General features: G+C 35.9%; 1 protein-coding gene across 1 annotated transcript; it reads left to right on the forward strand.

Annotated features, from left to right (window-relative positions):
• Positions 1-11,319: 11,319 nt before the first annotated feature.
• Positions 11,320-13,155, forward strand: LOC149262494 (FT-interacting protein 3-like). Its single transcript, XM_089380001.1, has one exon. The coding sequence runs from the start codon at positions 11,320-11,322 to the stop codon at positions 12,880-12,882; it is 1,563 nt and encodes a 520-aa protein (XP_089236127.1). The 3' UTR covers positions 12,883-13,155.
• The last annotated feature ends 5,954 nt before the right edge of the window (positions 13,156-19,109 follow it).

The raw sequence follows: 19,109 nt of genomic DNA on the forward strand, positions 1-19,109 counted from the left end.
TCAATAATCAAAGTGATATCATTTCATGATCAACAAATGAAGATATGCTTTTGAACACTTCATTTATTTGGCCACAAAATGTGTCAAATGAACATGAGGAGAGAAAGATTGTTGAACAACAATAATCTCAAGGTATTATCAATTGTTCACAGGTAGAGGAAAGATAAATGTTTACTGGTTCCAGAAGATCTCATGCACAACGTGAAGCCATGGAATACCTTTACAGGGGTTTTGTACATGATGTTAAGGAGGGTTGCATGATAACAATGTTAGCAAATGGACATCAACATGGCTATCCATTCTTGGCTGCCAAGGTTATAAAGGTCATTAAATAAAATGAAGATGTTGCAGGTGTTGAAGCACATTGGTATGCCACAAATACACACCCATTCAATGGTGTATAGAAGCCAAAGATGGTGGTTGATAAAAAAATGGTAGAAATAGAAAAAGAAAGGGTACAAATATAAATCGTCGCCGCAAAAACCTCTTAAAATTGGAGGATGTTGACATACTTGCTTATGACTTCAATTTAACAAAGAGAAGAACTCTTTTCTTCAGGATGATAGAGATTCTGAAGAGGTTGCTACCAGAAGAAACAATGTTGAGATGGGAGTCTACTGAACCCAGTTGTAGATCTAGAAGACTTTTGAAACCTGAAATGTTGGGCATGCATGTTGACTTAGATGGGGAACTAGTTGATGAAAGAGAAGAATATGGGCCATTTTCATCTGCATCCAGTCATTGATCTGAAAATGTTGTAAATTTTGATGGTGTGCCAGAACATATGAGTGATTTTTAATAAATTTCTAAGACATTTTATGTAAATTATGTTTGCATGGTAACTTGAAATAAATATTTTAATTTCCATATGCTCTTACATGAAGTTATGAGTCATTTCTATGTTTGTTGGATCATATGTTTTAATTATGATGAATTCATTTGTTTAGAATATCCACAATGCAACAATAACTTAGAGAAATAATTTATGTTTCATTCAATCTACAAGTATTCATATTTTGATTAAAAGTAAAAAAAAATATTAGAAATTAATGTTGAATTTTTAAATTATACAGTGATATTGCCATGATATTATGTATTGTTATCATTTGATTAATACCATAGCTAAAACAATGTTGCAATTTTAATGCCTCACTAAAAGGGGATAGTTCATTTGGATGGTTGATTTTTATGTTTTTGTTGTAATGGGATAAGTTGTCTTAGACTAAGATTTGAAAAAAGCTATACTTTTAGCCTTTAAAATAAAAATTACTCTTGCAATAATGACTCTTTCATTCAGGTGTTCATTTTTAAAGTTTTTTAAGTCATATAATTTATTCAAAATGTAATGGTTGAGATATGTTGAAAACTTAAGTTTTTTAATTCCATGGTTGAAAAATTGTCAAAATTTTAAGGCTTTTCTAAGTTATGACATTTTTCTTTAATGCTACGGTTGAAAACAATTAGAATTTTAGGTTTTTTTAGAGTCACGTTATTTCATCTTTAATGACATGGATGAAATTTTTTGGAATTTTAAGGGTTTTTGGGTCCCATTATTTTATCTTTAATGCAATTGCTAAAAAATGTTGAAATTGTACCCCGAAAAAAAATGTTATTCTAGCATCAACACTTTTAGTTTTCAATGTGTTTTCTTCATCCTATTTGCACAAAAAAATGGTTTTTACTTCCATATTTAAAAAATGTTAAAAATTGACCCTTAAAAAAATCATTATGGAATACACAATTTTCATTTTTAGGTTTTTTTTCATGTTTTTTGGTGGTTTTTTGGCTAGAGTTCTCGTTTTTAGTTATAATTCCTGTTTCAAAGTTTACATTGTTAGAAGCTGCATAAGCTCATGAAAAGTAGCCACAGGAAGGGTCCAATAGAAAGGAAGAAATATCTAAGGAGGTAAATGACTCAAATAAATCCCATGTTGAAGAGTACAAGAAAGAAGAACCAAGATCTAAGGTTGATGTATATCACCACCCACATTACTTAGAGAAACATCAGTTATGAAATCAAGGGCATGGGTGTCAACAAACTTATGGACCATCATGGAACTAGAACAACAACACATATGTAGCCAGATGGATGACTATAATCAAATGCATGAAGATATCATAATAATACAAGAACAACATGGCACCAAAGGAACATCCAGAATCAAGATTGAGGTAGCAAGAATGCAATTGGACTCCATGTTTACATTTCACTAGGATGGATGAATGCTTATGCTTGGTACTATTTGAATAAGTTTCTTAGGATATCATATTGTATGGCCCTTTCCGTGTTTCAAGGATGAAATATGTGAATGAGGATGGGATGTAGAGTTACTAGAAAGAATAATATGGGTCACCTACGGAGGTACCCATGGAAAAGAATAATAGATATATAGTCACATAATATGAAAACAATATTTTTAAGAAGGTTTACAAAAAGGTTCATTAACTAGAAAGTTCAAATGAGGTTAGATAGATTTATATAAAGAAGTAGGAACAATGTAATGAGATGCATTGTAAAGTATATCATAATTGTAGAAAGCATTTCTTATGGAGTGATTTTTATCCTCAAGGAATAATTAATGGTGTTACATTACCTTAAGATTTTTTTCTACAATTCTTGTGTTCATTCTTGTTTATGGTGTGCATGTTAGATAGTTATAAAGACAAGGATTTAAATCTCTAGGTTAAGAGTCTATTTTAGCTCAAATTTATTGAATTACTCTACATAATGACATAACCGATATTAACATCAAGCCCTTCCATATGATAAGATTTTAACTTTTTTATTAGGTGACATTTACTATACAAATAGAAGGGACTATGTTCCATAAAATCCATGACTTAAAATGAAACGTTATTCCTAGAGACCTAGGATATATGATGTGTGCACAAGGTTAAGAATCCCTTATCCTTAAAAAGATTTAGAAGTTCTATGGATTCAAAATTATGTTCATGATCATTTGTTTTTTTTTTTAATCAAAATTTTATTGATATTTGCAATGCTGGAGGTTTGAACCAATTGTATTAGCTATTCAATTATATGGGAATTCATCAAGCCCACACTTAGAGAATTGGAGGCTAAGATGTGGGAAGGTATGGATGCAACCACTATGAATTTGTTTTAGTTTTTATTTACTTTGAATTTTTTTATAATATCAAGGTTTTCAATGGGAATTTTGTTGCTTCTAAATATATATTTTTATAATACATACTTTGGATAAACACCTTAATTAGTGTTGGTCTACCACTCTAGAAACTAGACCAAAGGAAATACTTGAAACTCAAGCATGGCTTTTCCAAAATAAGAATATTGTGTTGGACATGGAAAGTGTTTACATTACAAAACTTTGGCCTAAAAGTCATGGAAACTAGAGTAACTAAAAACAAGAGACACAAAAAAGATGCCATATAAACTGAAAATGTAATGCAAGATGTAACATACTATGAGAACATGAAGATACTAACTAGCTAGAGTTGGACACCCAAGCCTACCTGGTGGTGGCTGGTCCTTCTTGTGAAGGATGACTTCCTCCATGCATTGGACACACTCATCCATAATTTGATAAAGCAGGTGTAGTTCCTCTATGTAGAGTAGAAACTCATCTCTTCTTTCATTGTGTTCGAATAGGACCTTTCACAACAGATTTTTGATGTGCCAATACAAGTCAATAATGTGTAGATATTAGTTTTAGCATGCTCTTAGAGTACCTAAATATGGAATGTAGTTTGGCACCTTTTCCATGACCTTTGAATCTGATACATCATCTCTTTCACTGGCCACCTCATGCTCAATGCCAACAATTTCATGTTGAACAACAAAGGGCATGTGTTCATAGTATCTATTACCTAAAGCACGATTTGGGATCGATATTGGGTGTTGTTGTGGGTGTTATGACCTCCAACCCCCTCCTCGACCGAGATTTGTGGCATGACATATTTCCAACTGTGGGGAGAGTAACAAGCCAAATGAGAATAGTGGGGATAACATTGGGAAAGAAAGTGAAGAGGTAAGACTCATAACCAGGGTGAGGGTAAGGTGGATGAATATGGAAAGAAGGAGGAGAGAGAGGCGAGATAGAATCTAGTGCTGAGGATTATGCTCTAAGAGGGAATTAAAATTAATAAATAAGATAACAACAAAATAAACCATAAACCAAAAATGACAGAAAGACAAGTCACAAGTGATATGTCTGTAGAGATTAGGGTGTAGATCTAGAACAACTTATGAAGTTTTAATCAAAATCACAAGACACAAACCTACTCTATTTCTCTTCGGACATTATTTCATAATTTAGAACAAAAATCTTAGACATGCAATAAGAAATCACACACATGCAAATAGTATTTTTCCTGGGGAAAACAAATTGCTAAAAACCCCAATGCCTTCTTGCATTAATCTTATTAACAGAGATGTATTACAATTGATTTTCTTAGTTGAGCACACCCTAAAAGTGAATAACATATCTCTTTTCTCACTAAGAAGCTATGACACAGACTCAGTGAATTTATGCCTTTTATTGAGCCCCTATTTCCTTGTGTAATTCCTGAGAAATTAGGCCCCTATTATTTAGTGTTTTCTCCAAAATGGATTGCACAATTCCCAAGATTGAACATCTATCCTACATGCAACACCTGTACAGTCAAGACTAGTCTACAACTGATGTTACATTGCCTTGGAATCTCCACCACAACTGGGAACTCAAATTCTCTACATGCACTAGCTATTTGGGTTGATTGATCAGTTAACTGGATGATCACTGAGTTTGATTGAAGTCCCAATGCACAACTGACCTTCCACTAGTTCCTCCAACAATTGCAACTAGTTTAACTGAAAAAAACTTGAGATAACTGACTTTGATTGCTATAAATTAGCAATCAAACATGCTTAACTAAACTCTAACTCCTTCAACTCGAATTTACTGAGTAAACTAGGTGATACAAGCCATGTCACACAAGTTAACTACATCCAAGTTGTTTGTTTATGTGGAAATTCGAAATTTCTCAATTTAATCAAGGCAAAATCAAATTGAGAATTTCTTGCTACATTTTTCAACACTCCCTCTCAGTAAGAAAGGGATTATCAACCACCCCTATCTTGCAATTGTGGAACTCGAACTTCCCTCTTGACAAGGCCTTTATCAATATGTCAGCATCTTGTTCCTCCATCGGAATGTAGTGAAGCAACATTATCCAATTCTACACACAGTTCTGTAAATGGTGATACCAAATATCTATATGCTTGGTTGATCGTGAAAAAAAATATTCTCATAGAGCTTGATGCAAATCTGATTATCACAGTAGATCACAGTTGGATCCACCATCTGACCAAACAATTCAACACATATCTTTCTCATCCAGATCACCTCACACGATGCTTGAATTGCAACCCTGTATTCTGTTGCTGCCGATTTGAGCACCACATATCTTTTCTTCTTACTGTAGTAGGAAACATTTGCGGACCCAACACTGGAAATTCCACCTAATGTACTTTTCGCTCTGTTGGAATCCCTGCCAAATCTACATCTATGAAGACACACATCTTCACTCCCTCTATCTGTTTGTACCATAGTCCAAACTGGGTAGTGCCTATGAGGTACCGTAGAACATGCTTAGTTTCCTTCCAAAATAATTTGGTTGGCCTAACCATAAATTTTATCAGTTGGTTGACTGCATAGCACATATTTGGTCATGTGTTCACAAGATACATTAGTGAACCCACCAGCTGTCGATAAATGGTAGCATCCACTTCCTCACCTGAAGTGACATCCTCCTTCCTCCAGTTGATCGCTAGAGGTGTCTCCATGGGTTTGAAACTCTCCATGCAGAACCTCTATAGTATCTCATTTGAATACTTTCCTTGTGAGACAAACAATTCCCCATCGCCTTGCCATACTTCCAACCGGAGGAAGTACTGCATGAGACCCATGTCCTTCATTTCAAACTCCCTTGTGAGATTTGATCAACTGTTCATCACCAAATCATCATCAACATATAAGACAATAATGAGCAATTTACCTTCTACCAAGCTATGATAGAGATTTTCATCCGCTTCACTTTTGGTGAAGCCCAAACAGTGAGATAGCTATTGATCTTGGTGTACCAAACACAAGGTACTTGTTTGAGATTGTACAATTCTTGCTTGAGTCTACACACATGAGACTCTCGATTAAAAGTCTCAAAGCGTTCTGGTTGGTTGATGTACACCTCCTCCTAAATAACTCCATTGAGGAATGTTGTTTTTACATCCATTTGGTGGATCTTCCATCCCATCTGTGCATTGAAAGAAATAATTGATATAATGGATGAGTACCTTACTACAGGAGCAAAGGCCTCCTCATAGTCAATGTCTTCAACTTTAGAGTACTCTTTGGCCACAAATATGGCCTTATACTTCACTATGCTTCTGCCCGTTGCCTGCTTCACCTTGAAGATCCGTCTCAAACCCATAACTGATTTATCTACTGGCCTTGGGACCACTTCCCAAACATTTTTATTTACAATGGATTCATATTCCTCCACCATTGCATCAACCCATATAGGTTTCTATACTACTTCCTCAAAATAGGATGACTCAGTCTCTACAAGTTGAGTCATTAGATTCATGTAGCCAGTGTATCGATCAGGTGACCCTCTTTGCCTGCGCTAATTTGAGGGAGCACCCACATTCTCCCTCGCATCCTGCAAAAGTCTCTCAGCTTCCTTTGTTCTTTTTCTGCCTTCTCTAGATGGTTCTTCCTGAGTGGATGTATCCACTCTCTACTCCTCAATTTTTGGTTGCTCCACAACTTCTTAAGGTTCCTCCTTTGGAGCTAAAATCTCATCTTCTGGTGGGATTTGAGGCCCCCTCTCAAGAGAGCACCACAACGATTTTTCCTTATAAAATTTTACATCCCTTTGCATAACTGTCATTGTGAGCGATGAAAAGTACACACGGTAACTATGGGGAGTTTTTATATAACCCATAAATACCCCCAATTTCGTTGTTGGCTCTAGCTTCTTCGTTGATTCTTTGGAGACATGGTAGGAAAAAAAGGCTCCAAAAATCCTGAAGTGTGACACATCTGACTCCCTCCTTGAGAAAGTCTCCTTTAGCGTTATCATGGTGAAAATCCAACGAGGGCTCCGGTTCTACAAATATACTTTTGCATTGCATACCTCAGCCCACAAATGCAGATGTAAGCCTTGGTCATGCAATATTTCCCTCGCTTCTCCCACAATGATATGGTTCTTTCTCTCAACCACCCCATTGTGCTATGGGTTGTGGGGTTTTGTCAACTCTCATTGAATGCCTTCTTTTGCACATATATTTTTAAATTCATTTGACATGTACTCACCCCCATTCACTCCTGAGAGCCTTCACCTTCTTTCCGATTTCTTTCTCAACCAGTGCCTTGAATTCTAGCAACATGGAGAATGTATCATATTTCTTGCACATGAAGAATATCGAGCACTGCCATCAATAAAAATAAAAATGAAAAATCAATAAAAATGACAAAATATTTGTGCCTGGCAGTGGAGGCTGTCGAGAAAGGTCCACAAACATCATATTGGATCCTTTCAAGGACTGCATGTGATTTTTTGTCCCGATCATGGAATGTGGATTTTGTGTACATCCCTAAAGTACATCCTTTGCATACATCTTGCTGCTCAAGTGTGCCTTTTGGGAGGCTTGTGGTTATCTTTTGCATAATCTTTAGGGTGCCATGATGCAAATGGCCAAGTCTCCTACGCCAAATTTCACCTGTATCATGACTTTGCACCTTCTATGCCTTTGTGCTTAATGCAACACAATCTTACACATATAGCTTATACATGTTCTTCACACGAACCCCAATCTACTTCACCTGTCCCGTGGCTATGTGTTTCAGGAATGCCTTTCCTTTGTTGAAGATCACATCATAACCACGGTCTTCCAAAAATGCAACAAAGATGAGATTTTTCTTTAGGCCTAGTATGAACATGACATCCTTGAGCATAAGGGGGAAGCTTGACTCCCTCTTAAAGATGACTGTACCAATCCTGGTCGTGTTATACCTTCTGTCATCCCCCATATTGATGTGCATCTGCAAATATTTTTCTTCCAAGTCACTGAAAAAGTCTCTAAACCCTATCATGTGGAATGGTGCACCTGAGTCCAAGTACCACACGCTACCCATCACTATGTTGGCCATGCATGCGATAAGGGTAAAGTCAAGCTCGAACTGTGAAGCTAAGGGTTCACCTGCCGCTCCTCCTGAGGTCTTCTTTCATGCCTTTTTGTGTGGAGACTTCATGGCGTAGAGACTCTGAATTCATGACAATGGAAGCACTTAATGTTGGACAAATCTTTCTTCTTTCGACCTTGAATGGATTCTGGTTTGGGTTGATCTTTCTTCCCTTTTCACTTCTTTTCCTTTCTAACCATTGTAAAGTTTTCTTCATCCTTACGATTGGATGAAGTCCCATCTCTAATAATCCACATTATTTCCTCCTGTACCAAATCATACCATAAGCGCTTCCAATTCAGTAGCTCCCCCACCTATTCACCAAATATTGATAGCTATGCCAACTCTTGGGAAGGCCTAGAAGGGTTAGATTTACCAAGAATTCTTCAGGAACATTAACACCGACCCCTCCAAGTTAGTCACAACATTGTGTGAACTTGCTCAAATATTGTAGAATAGTGTCATTCTTTTGCATTTGGATACTTCAAAGTTTATCCTTGAGTGACATCTTCCTATGGTCACTATTATTCTCGAACAATTCTGTCAATGCTTTCCACATTGCGAATGAAGTTTCTTTCACATGGATATTTGAGGCAATGTGATCCCCTACTCCCTCTAATATTATTCTCCTCGCCTTGGCTACATCTTTCTTCCACTGAGCAAGGTTTTGGACATCAAATTTTGATGGTTTTGCAACATTTGTCTTGATGTATTCTAGCAATCCACTGTCATCCAATACTGCCTCCATGCGATCCTTCCATGCAACAAAATTATAGGTGCCTTCCAAGGCATACTCTAGCGTTAGTCCATTGAAGGCCATCTTCCCATCTATGAAGAAATCCTGCTGCACTGAACTCCAAATTCGAACCTCCTGAGAAACAACTTCAAAATTCCTGCTCTAATGCGAATCCTGCTCCGATTCGATGTAGAAATTATGGTGTAGATTTGCAACTGCTTATGAAATTTTAATCAAAATCACAAGACAAAAACCTACTCTACTACTCCGCAAACATTATTTCACAATTTAGAAAAAAATATCAAACATGCAATAAGAAGTCACACACATGCAAACAATATTTTTCTCGAAGAAAGAAAACTTCTTAAAACCCCAATGTCTGCTTGCATTAATCTGATGAATATAGATGTATTACAATTGCTTTGCTCAACTGAGCACACCCTGCAAGTGAATAACCTCTCTCTCTACTCACTGAGAAGCTCTGACTTAGATAAAGTCAATTTTTACCTCTACTTGAGCCCCTATTTCCTTGCAAAATTCCTAAGAAATTAGGCCCCTATTATTTAGGAATTTCTCCAAAATGGATTGCACAATTGCCAAGGTTGATCATCAAACTGCATATAACACATGTACACTCAAGACTAGTCTACAACTAGTGGTACACTGCCTTGGAATTTCCACCACAGCTAGGGAACTCGAATTCTCAGCATGCACTGGATGTTTTGGGTTGATTGATCAGTTAACTAGATGATCATTGAGTTTGAATGAAGTCCCACTGCATAATTGACCTTCCACTAGTTCCTCCAACAGTTGGAACTAGTTTAACTGAAAACAATTTGAGATAACTAACTTTGATTGCTACAAATTAGGAATAACACATGCTTAATTGAACTCTAACTCCTCCAACTCAAATTTACTGAGTAAAGTGGGTGACACAAGCCATGTCACACAAGTTAACTGCATCAAAATTGTATGTTGATGTGGAAATTCGAATTTTCTCAACTTAGTCGAGGCAAAATCAAATTGAGAATTTCTTGCTTCATTTTTCACCAATGTTCAAAAATCATTAGTAGGCAGTATACCTAAGAATTCCAACTAACGATACCAAGGACAACTTTCACTCAGAACTAAAAGAGCTTTGTTTCCAGCGAGGTCCAACTGTGGATGAAAGGGATGAAACAAAAGGAACCTTAGACAAGAGAAGGAATTGCAAAGAAGGGACGAGACTAGGCTAGGATGGCTTGGTCTTTTTGATTACTTAGCTTCGCCAAGGCAATGAATGGAGTTGTTTCCTGCTTGCACCCTAGAATTACCAATTCCGTCATCATAAAAAAACCATAGTGATTGGAACATTACAGATTTCCCCATAAATTCACTGAATAATGCATTGCGACTAGCATTGCCATCAATGGCATTCTCTGTTTCCTCATATTTCTTCATTGTGTAGTAGACCAGAGACTACCCAGGTAAGATTAAGTGAGGTTGATTCAATGCAGACAAAAGGTAAACCTCAGTCATGTGGATCCTCCACCATGTTATGCTTTCAATGCCAAATGGACATAGTTGTCCCTCTAGTCCTCCTTCCACACGCACACATGGGAGGTCCCAACTGGGTGCTCACTTGTGTCGATTGCAACACCCCCATTGGGGATTATAAAATTTGTTTTAAAATATTTGTCATCCATTCAAAAAATTAATTATGAATTTCGCATGTTCATAAACATCTCAAGTCTAAATGTTATACAATTTGGACTATTTTAGGCAATCATCATGAGAACATGGCTATTTAATTTATGGTTAAATTGTATTTTGTCATTAAACATTAAAAGTATATTATAAATACATAAATTGATTCAACACCTAATATCAAATAACTATATTTCCAATTCTTACAATTATTCTATATTTTGGATCAAATTTTGAAAAAAAATGATCTGAAAAAATTTAAATTGTAAAATGTGTAGACTACGCTTCTCAAAGCTTCTTTGTTATTACTCGGTATCATCTCTACTTAAGTATACTATACTTAAGATTAAAACTTATCTATCAAACTAGATATTTCATGAAAAAAATACTTATGAAATATGGCATTAGAGAAAATATATACGACTAGATATACAATTAAATGAAAATATATGATTATTGTAAATCTAAACTACAGTCATACATATACATGTTCATGAAAAGAATATATTTACATGTTCATGAAAAGAATATATTTACGCCGTAAGGCGTTTCCCTCTGAGATGAAGTCCCAAGATGCCTTTCTGTCTTAATGGTAGTCGTCCGATCTTTTTGTTAGACGATTGAAATAAAATCAGCCGTACAATTTAATAAGAAATATTTTAAAACATTAAGAAAACCGTTATCGAACCCGTCATGACGCGTGGATATCAACGTTTGATTCTCACGGTCGAGAATCGTTTGGGGATATCTGAGGATGAAATTCTTGGGAGAGTAACGATTCCTGTGAATAACATAGACAAACGACTGGATGATAAGCCTGTGAATCCTCGATGGTTCAGACTTGACAACCCTGCTGTTGCTCCGGGGGAGGGAAAGTCGAAGAAGAAAGAAGTGGAGTCCGCGAGTAGAATTTATCTGAGATTGTCTTTAGATGGGGGCTATCATGTGCTGGACGAGCCTATTCATTACAGTGGCGATGTGAGGCCGACCGACGAGCGTCTCTGGAAGCCTAACATTGGTATTTTGCAGGTTGAGATCTTGCGCGCTCAGAACTTGCTTCCTACGAAGTGCAAAGATGGACGACACAGAATGGATGCTTACTGCGTTGCAAAATATGGACAGAAATGGGTTCGTACCAGGACTATGATTGATACCTTCAGTCCAAAATGGAATGTGCAATATACCTGGGAAGTTTATGATCCCTGTACAGTAATCACTGTTTGTGTTTTTGACGATTGCCATCTTCAAGGAGACGAAAAGTCTTCAGCATCCGTGAAAGATGCCGGGATCGGTAAGGTTCGAATCCGCCTTTCGACTCTCGAAACAGATCGCGTATACACGCATGCCTATCCTCTGTTGAGGTTTAATCCCTCAGGAGTCCTGAAGGTGGGCGAGCTTCATCTGGCTTTTCGTTTCTCCTGTTCGTCTCTGATGAACATGATGCTGATTTATACACAGACATTGCTTCCGAAGATGCATTATCTTTGTCCCCTTTCTCTAAGGCAGTTTGACCATTTGACATACCAGGCAATGCGGATAGCGGCAATGCAGCTGAGCCGAGCCGAGCCTCCTCTGAGGAGAGAAGTGGTGGAGTATATCATGGATGTGGATTCACATATGTGGAGCATGCGCCGCAGTAAGGCGGAATTCTTCCGCATAATGAATATCCTGGCTCCTCTCACAGCGGTAGGGCGATCGTTTAACGATATATGCCTCTGGAAAAACCCTGCAACCACCGTCCTGGTGCACATCCTCTTCTTGATTCTCATCTGGTACCCAGAGCTAATTCTTCCTATCGTCTTCCTCTGCATGTTCCTGATTGGCTTATGGCAATTTCGTTTCCGTCCACGGCACTCACTCGATATGGACACAAGCCTCTTCCAGGCCGGACTGGTTCATCCTGACGAAATCGGTGAAGAATTCGACACATTCCCCACTAGCAAAGCCTCTAACGTTGTGAGAATGCGATACGATCGAATCCGGGAGTCTGCTGGGCGAATAAAGACCATGGCGGGGGATATGGCTACTGAAGTAGAAAGGCTTCAAAATCTTCTGAGGTGGAGCGATCCACGAGCGACTACCATATTTGTCATATTTTGCTTGATAGCTGCCACAGTTCTCTATACCACGCCCTTCCAAACTGCAGTGATTTTTGTTCTGTATCTCCTGCGCCATCCGAGGTTCCGCCACGGGCTTCCTTCTGCTCCTCTCAATTTCTTCAGGAGATTGCCTGCTCGTACCGATAGTCTGTTGTAAAAATAGCTTGGTCTTTCATGTCTGCTGAAGCTAGACCTCTGTTCTTTTAATTTAGCTTTTGTTCTGCGAATATACTATTCTAGTTGTGTATGTTTCTTTAATTTACATTTCCATGTTATTTCTTAACCGATGTAATTGACGATCTATCTATGATTTTATAGCTGCAACAGTGCAGAATTACCAGCATTCCTGTTCCGAGACTATGTCATCAAGGCTTTTCTCCTTCAGCTAATCTAATGTATTGGCACTTCCTCATGTTGTGTAGTGGAGGAGCTTGTAAATTTTCTTATAATCTAATTTCCTTCTGGAACTGCTGGAGAGTTGATGCGCTGTATAGCCAACTGTACCATATTTTTCAACACAGAAAATGGATGCTATTTCAGCTGTGCTCTCTTTTCCCTACATTACAGCTCCAGCTTTGGATACTATATAGGAGCCACCCGTGCTTCTGCCATAGTCTCTTCAGAAGATAAACCAATATTATGTTTCTTAACTGGACTGACTGCATTAATAACAAGTTAATTTGGTGTGGGAACGTGGTTGAATCTGATCAATGTCTGAAATTTTTGATCTTTTTTAGATTTGTGATCTAGAAGAAACGCTTATGCCACAAGATTAGTAACTCTTTATTTGGTTTTTAAGAGATTTAAATTTGTAACCGCAGAGAAGATCCTTCCACCAGAGAGACCACCACAGCATTACCAAAGTCTCGGTTTATTATCCAAAACTAAGAAGAAAGTGGAAGACCACCACAGGATTACCATAGTCTCTGTTTATTATCCAAAACTAAGAAGAAACAGTTGTAAATTAAGGTTCAAACAAAATAGTTCAATCATAAGAAGAAGCAGTTGTAACTTAAGGTTCAAACAAAATAGTTCAATCATATAATTCATAACTTTAAAAGGGTGCAAGAGAGGGATTCCAAAGTTTTATTTTATGAAGAATATCATTGTTCATTTAACTTTTTGTTTCAAGGAGTTTTATTTTAGAGTAAAGTTTTATTTTTATATTTGATATTAAAATTTAAATATATGAAAAAATTAATATTAAAAATTAAATTTTTTTAAGAAAAAACAATTTCTTTATATGGATTGCTTATGATGATGATAATGAATGGTAATGATGAAATGTATATAATTTGATAAACTTATTTATAAATATATATTGCATAGAGATTTGCTTTTTAAAAGATTTATAGGTGAATCTTTCATGCCTTTATAGTCAATAAAGGGATAATTGTTGTCATCAAGCTTTTTACTTCCTAGGGGACGCGTTATCGCTGCTGTCTGGGTTCTATGCCTTGTGATTTCATTTTACATATTTCATGCACTAAACTACTTGTCGATCCGATGTAAGAGATGAGAATGTAGTCAATATCGCCACTTAAAATGCATGCAATCACATGCCCACCTCAGCTTTCGATCCACTAGAAGAGATGTCAATGTTATCAATATCGCCACTTGAAGTGCCCCACAACCACATGTCCACCTTAGCTGCATACTCGGGAGTCCCTTTAGGAACAACAACGACAATGCAAGTGAGAAGCTCTTCATCAACATGAGCCATAACGAAGATGAAAAAAACTTGGGATGTTCTGGGGAAGGGTTCGATAGTTCTAGGCTTGTCTTCGTCAATACATTGTCTAGTGGTAAATGAACTATGCTCACGGATAGATATAAGGTAACCATATGAAAATATTTTTAAAGTTTATATATGTGTGTTTCCTAATAAAATGAAACAATTGTCCAACAGTGGTTATATCTTGCCCCTTTATCGTTTTTTTTAAACCCAAGGTACTTTACAAAACATATAAGGGTTGTTCTTTGTATTTGTGGCTGGGAGACTTCATTAAAGATGATATTACTAATGCAAAACTATTTTGCTTTCATAAATGAGTATGATATCTGAGTTTTCACTTGTCATTTTCTTTTGTGATGAAGTTTGTGATATTTGAGTTTTCACTTGTCATTGTGTTTTGGGTTGAAGTTTGAATGTTGTATTCACCATTGATTATGATATTTACATTTTTACTTTTTATTTATTTTTAACTGAAGTTTGTTGGAATAATTTAATTTATATATTTTTGTAAGAGAAGTTAGTATTTCAACATGTTAATGGGCATGTTAGTTCATATTTGGTTTCTTGTTAGTTGACATTTGGTTGCATATTTGTTAGGTGTATCTTTGCACCTTATAGGGGAAATTTCCAGTATAGACTTTTAGTGAGTTATCTTGTATCATTTTTTTAATACTTTTTAGGTATGCTAAATGGTTTTATTAATTAGGTAATTAGAGTAATTTATAACTTTGTTGGTCTCATATGACATGGAATTAAATTAGTTGAATGATACCATTCAACTTACTATAGCTATGTTGCACTTCCTTTGGGGATAACAAGGACGAGGGGACAATTTTTCGGTGTGGCTATAACACACCCACAAATTTTCCAAGGGACGACAAGTTGGGGACGATATATATATATATATATATATCTGATTTTAAATTTTAAATTCACCATATGCATAAAGATTGTAACATACATCCTCTCACAACTACCCACTTTCATCGGCTTACTCGGGGTAAACATGAGATGAATGGCTACTATGATATGACTCAACCTCCTAGATGCCCTTAAGGAAATGGAGTTGACACAACAGGACCTTGCTGACTTCCTCAGGTGCCATAGCACCTCTAGGAGAAACCCAACACCTCCAGGTGTCCAATCCCTGAGTGTTGTGAAGATAAATCCCATTTGCAAATAGAGGCAATCTCTTTATCCCAATGAGTGGGTCTAGCAATAAACTTAACAAACTAATGCACACTTTCCTAGGTTATGTTTAAAAATGCAAAGAGAGGGAGAAACCTGTTGAAAAGTGTGTAACAAGAAATGCTTGTTGAGAATGCAACAAGATGATGGATTTTAGTTAAATTTCAAATCATATAATTCATAACTTAAAAAGGGTGCAAGAGAGGGATTCCAAAGTTTTATTTTATGAAGAATATCATTGTTCATTTAACTTTTTGTTTCAACGAGTTTTATTTTAGAATAAAGTTTTATTTTTATATTTGATATTAAAATTTAAATATATGAAAAAATTAATATTAAAAATTAAAAATTTTTAAGAAAAAACAATTTCTTTATATGGATTGCTTATGATGACGATAATGAATGGTAATGATGAAATGTATATAATTTGATAAACTTATTTATAAATATATATTGCATAGAGATTTGCTTTTTAAAAGATTTATAGGTGAATCTTTCATGCCTTTACAGTCAATAAAGGGATAATTGTTGTCATCAAGCTTTTTACTTCCTAGGGGACGTGTTATCGCTACTGCCGGGGTTCTATGCCTTGTGATTTCATTTTACATAATTCATGCACTAAACTACTTGTCGATCCGATGTAAGAGATGAGAATGTAGTCAATATCGCCACTTAAAATGCATGCAATCACATGCCTACCTCAGCTTTCGATATCGCCACTTAAAATGCATGCAATCACATGCCCACCTCAGCTTTCGATCCACTAGAAGAGATGTCAATGTTATCAATATCGCCACTTGAAGTGCCCCACAACCACATGTCCACCTTAGCTGCATACTCGGGAGTCCCTTTAGGAACAACAACGACAATGCAAGTGAGAAGCTCTTCATCAACATGAGCCATAACGAAGATGAAAAAAACTTGGGATGTTCTGGGGAAGGGTTCGATAGTTCTAGGCTTGTCTTCGTCAATACATTGTCTAGTGGTAAATGAACTATGCTCACGGATAGATATAAGGTAACCATATGAAAATATTTTTAAAGTTTATATATGTGTGTTTCCTAATAAAATGAAACAATTGTCCAACAGTGGTTATATCTTGCCCCTTTATCGTTTTTTTTAAACCCAAGGTACTTTACAAAACATATAAGGGTTGTTCTTTGTATTTGTGGCTGGGAGACTTCATTAAAGATGATATTACTAATGCAAAACTATTTTGCTTTCATAAATGAGTATGATATCTGAGTTTTCACTTGTCATTTTCTTTTGTGATGAAGTTTGTGATATTTGAGTTTTCACTTGTCATTGTGTTTTGGGTTGAAGTTTGAATGTTGTATTCACCATTGATTATGATATTTACATTTTTACTTTTTATTTATTTTTAACTGAAGTTTGTTGGAATAATTTAATTTATATATTTTTGTAAGAGAAGTTAGTATTTCAACATGTTAATGGGCATGTTAGTTCATATTTGGTTTCTTGTTAGTTGACATTTGGTTGCATATTTGTTAGGTGTATCTTTGCACCTTATAGGGGAAATTTCCAGTATAGACTTTTAGTGAGTTATCTTGTATCATTTTTTTAATACTTTTTAGGTATGCTAAATGGTTTTATTAATCAGGTAATTAGAGTAATTTATAACTTTGTTGGTCTCATATGACATGGAATTAAATTAGTTGAATGATACCATTCAACTTACTATAGCTATGTTGCACTTCCTTTGGGGATAACAAGGACGAGGGGACAATTTTTCGGTGTGGCTATAACACACCCACAAATTTTCCAAGGGACGACAAGTTGGGGACGATATATATATATATATATATCTGATTTTAAATTTTAAATTCACCATATGCATAAAGATTGTAACATACATCCTCTCACAACTACCCACTTTCATCGGCTTACTCGGGGTAAACATGAGATGAATGGCTACTATGATATGACTCAACCTCCTAGATGCCCTTAAGGAAATGGAGTTGACACAACAGGACCTTGCTGACTTCCTCAGGTGCCATAGCACCTCTAGGAGAAACCCAACACCTCCAGGTGTCCAATCCCTGAGTGTTGTGAAGATAAATCCCATTTGCAAATAGAGGCAATCTCTTTATCCCAATGAGTGGGTCTAGCAATAAACTTAACAAACTAATGCACACTTTCCTAGGTTATGTTTAAAAATGCAAAGAGAGGGAGAAACCTGTTGAAAAGTGTGTAACAAGAAATGCTTGTTGAGAATGCAACAAGATGATGGATTTTAGTTAAATTTCAAATCATATAATTCATAACTTAAAAAGGGTGCAAGAGAGGGATTCCAAAGTTTTATTTTATGAAGAATATCATTGTTCATTTAACTTTTTGTTTCAACGAGTTTTATTTTAGAATAAAGTTTTATTTTTATATTTGATATTAAAATTTAAATATATGAAAAAATTAATATTAAAAATTAAAATTTTTTAAGAAAAAACAATTTCTTTATATGGATTGCTTATGATGACGATAATGAATGGTAATGATGAAATGTATATAATTTGATAAACTTATTTATAAATATATATTGCATAGAGATTTGCTTTTTAAAAGATTTATAGGTGAATCTTTCATGCCTTTACAGTCAATAAAGGGATAATTGTTGTCATCAAGCTTTTTACTTCCTAGGGGACGTGTTATCGCTACTGCCGGGGTTCTATGCCTTGTGATTTCATTTTACATAATTCATGCACTAAACTACTTGTCGATCCGATGTAAGAGATGAGAATGTAGTCAATATCGCCACTTAAAATGCATGCAATCACATGCCTACCTCAGCTTTCGATCCACTAGAAGAGATGTCAATGTTATCAATATCGCCACTTGAAGTGCCCCACAACCACATGTCCACCTTAGCTGCATACTCGGGAGTCCCTTTAGGAACAACAACGACAATGCAAGTGAGAAGCTCTTCATCAACATGAGCCATAACGAAGTTGAAAAAAACTTGGGATGTTCTGCGGAAGGGTTCGATAGTTCTAGGCTTGTCTTCGTCAATACATTGTCTAGTGGTAAATGAACTATGCTCACGGATAGATATAAGGTAACCATATGAAAATATTTTTAAAGTTTATATATGTGTGTTTCCCAATAAAATGAAACAATTGTCCAACAGTGGTTATATCTTGCCCCTTTATCGTTTTTTTTAAACCCAAGGTACTTTACAAAACATATAAGGGTTGTTCTTTGTATTTGTGGCTGGGAGACTTCATTAAAGATGATATTACTAATGCAAAACTATTTTGCTTTCATAAATGGGTATGATATCTGAGTTTTCACTTGTCATTTTCTTTTGTGATGAATTTTGTGATATTTGAGTTTTCACTTGTCATTTTGTTTTGCGTTGAAGTTTGAATGTTGTATTCACCATTGATTATGATATTTACATTTTTACTTTTTATTTATTTTTAACTGAAGTTTGTTGGAATAATTTA

This window comes from Pinus tabuliformis, chromosome 6 (assembly GCF_031772625.1).
Source record: "Pinus tabuliformis cultivar Carrire ecotype Pingquan chromosome 6, CPIR1, whole genome shotgun sequence".
Classification (NCBI taxonomy): Eukaryota; Viridiplantae; Streptophyta; class Pinopsida; order Pinales; family Pinaceae; genus Pinus; species Pinus tabuliformis.

Bases quoted from the DNA above. Each gene is read 5' to 3' on its own strand.
- LOC149262494 (XM_089380001.1), top strand. From the start codon at position 11,320: ATGACGCGTGGATATCAACGTTTGATTCTCACGGTCGAGAATCGTTTG.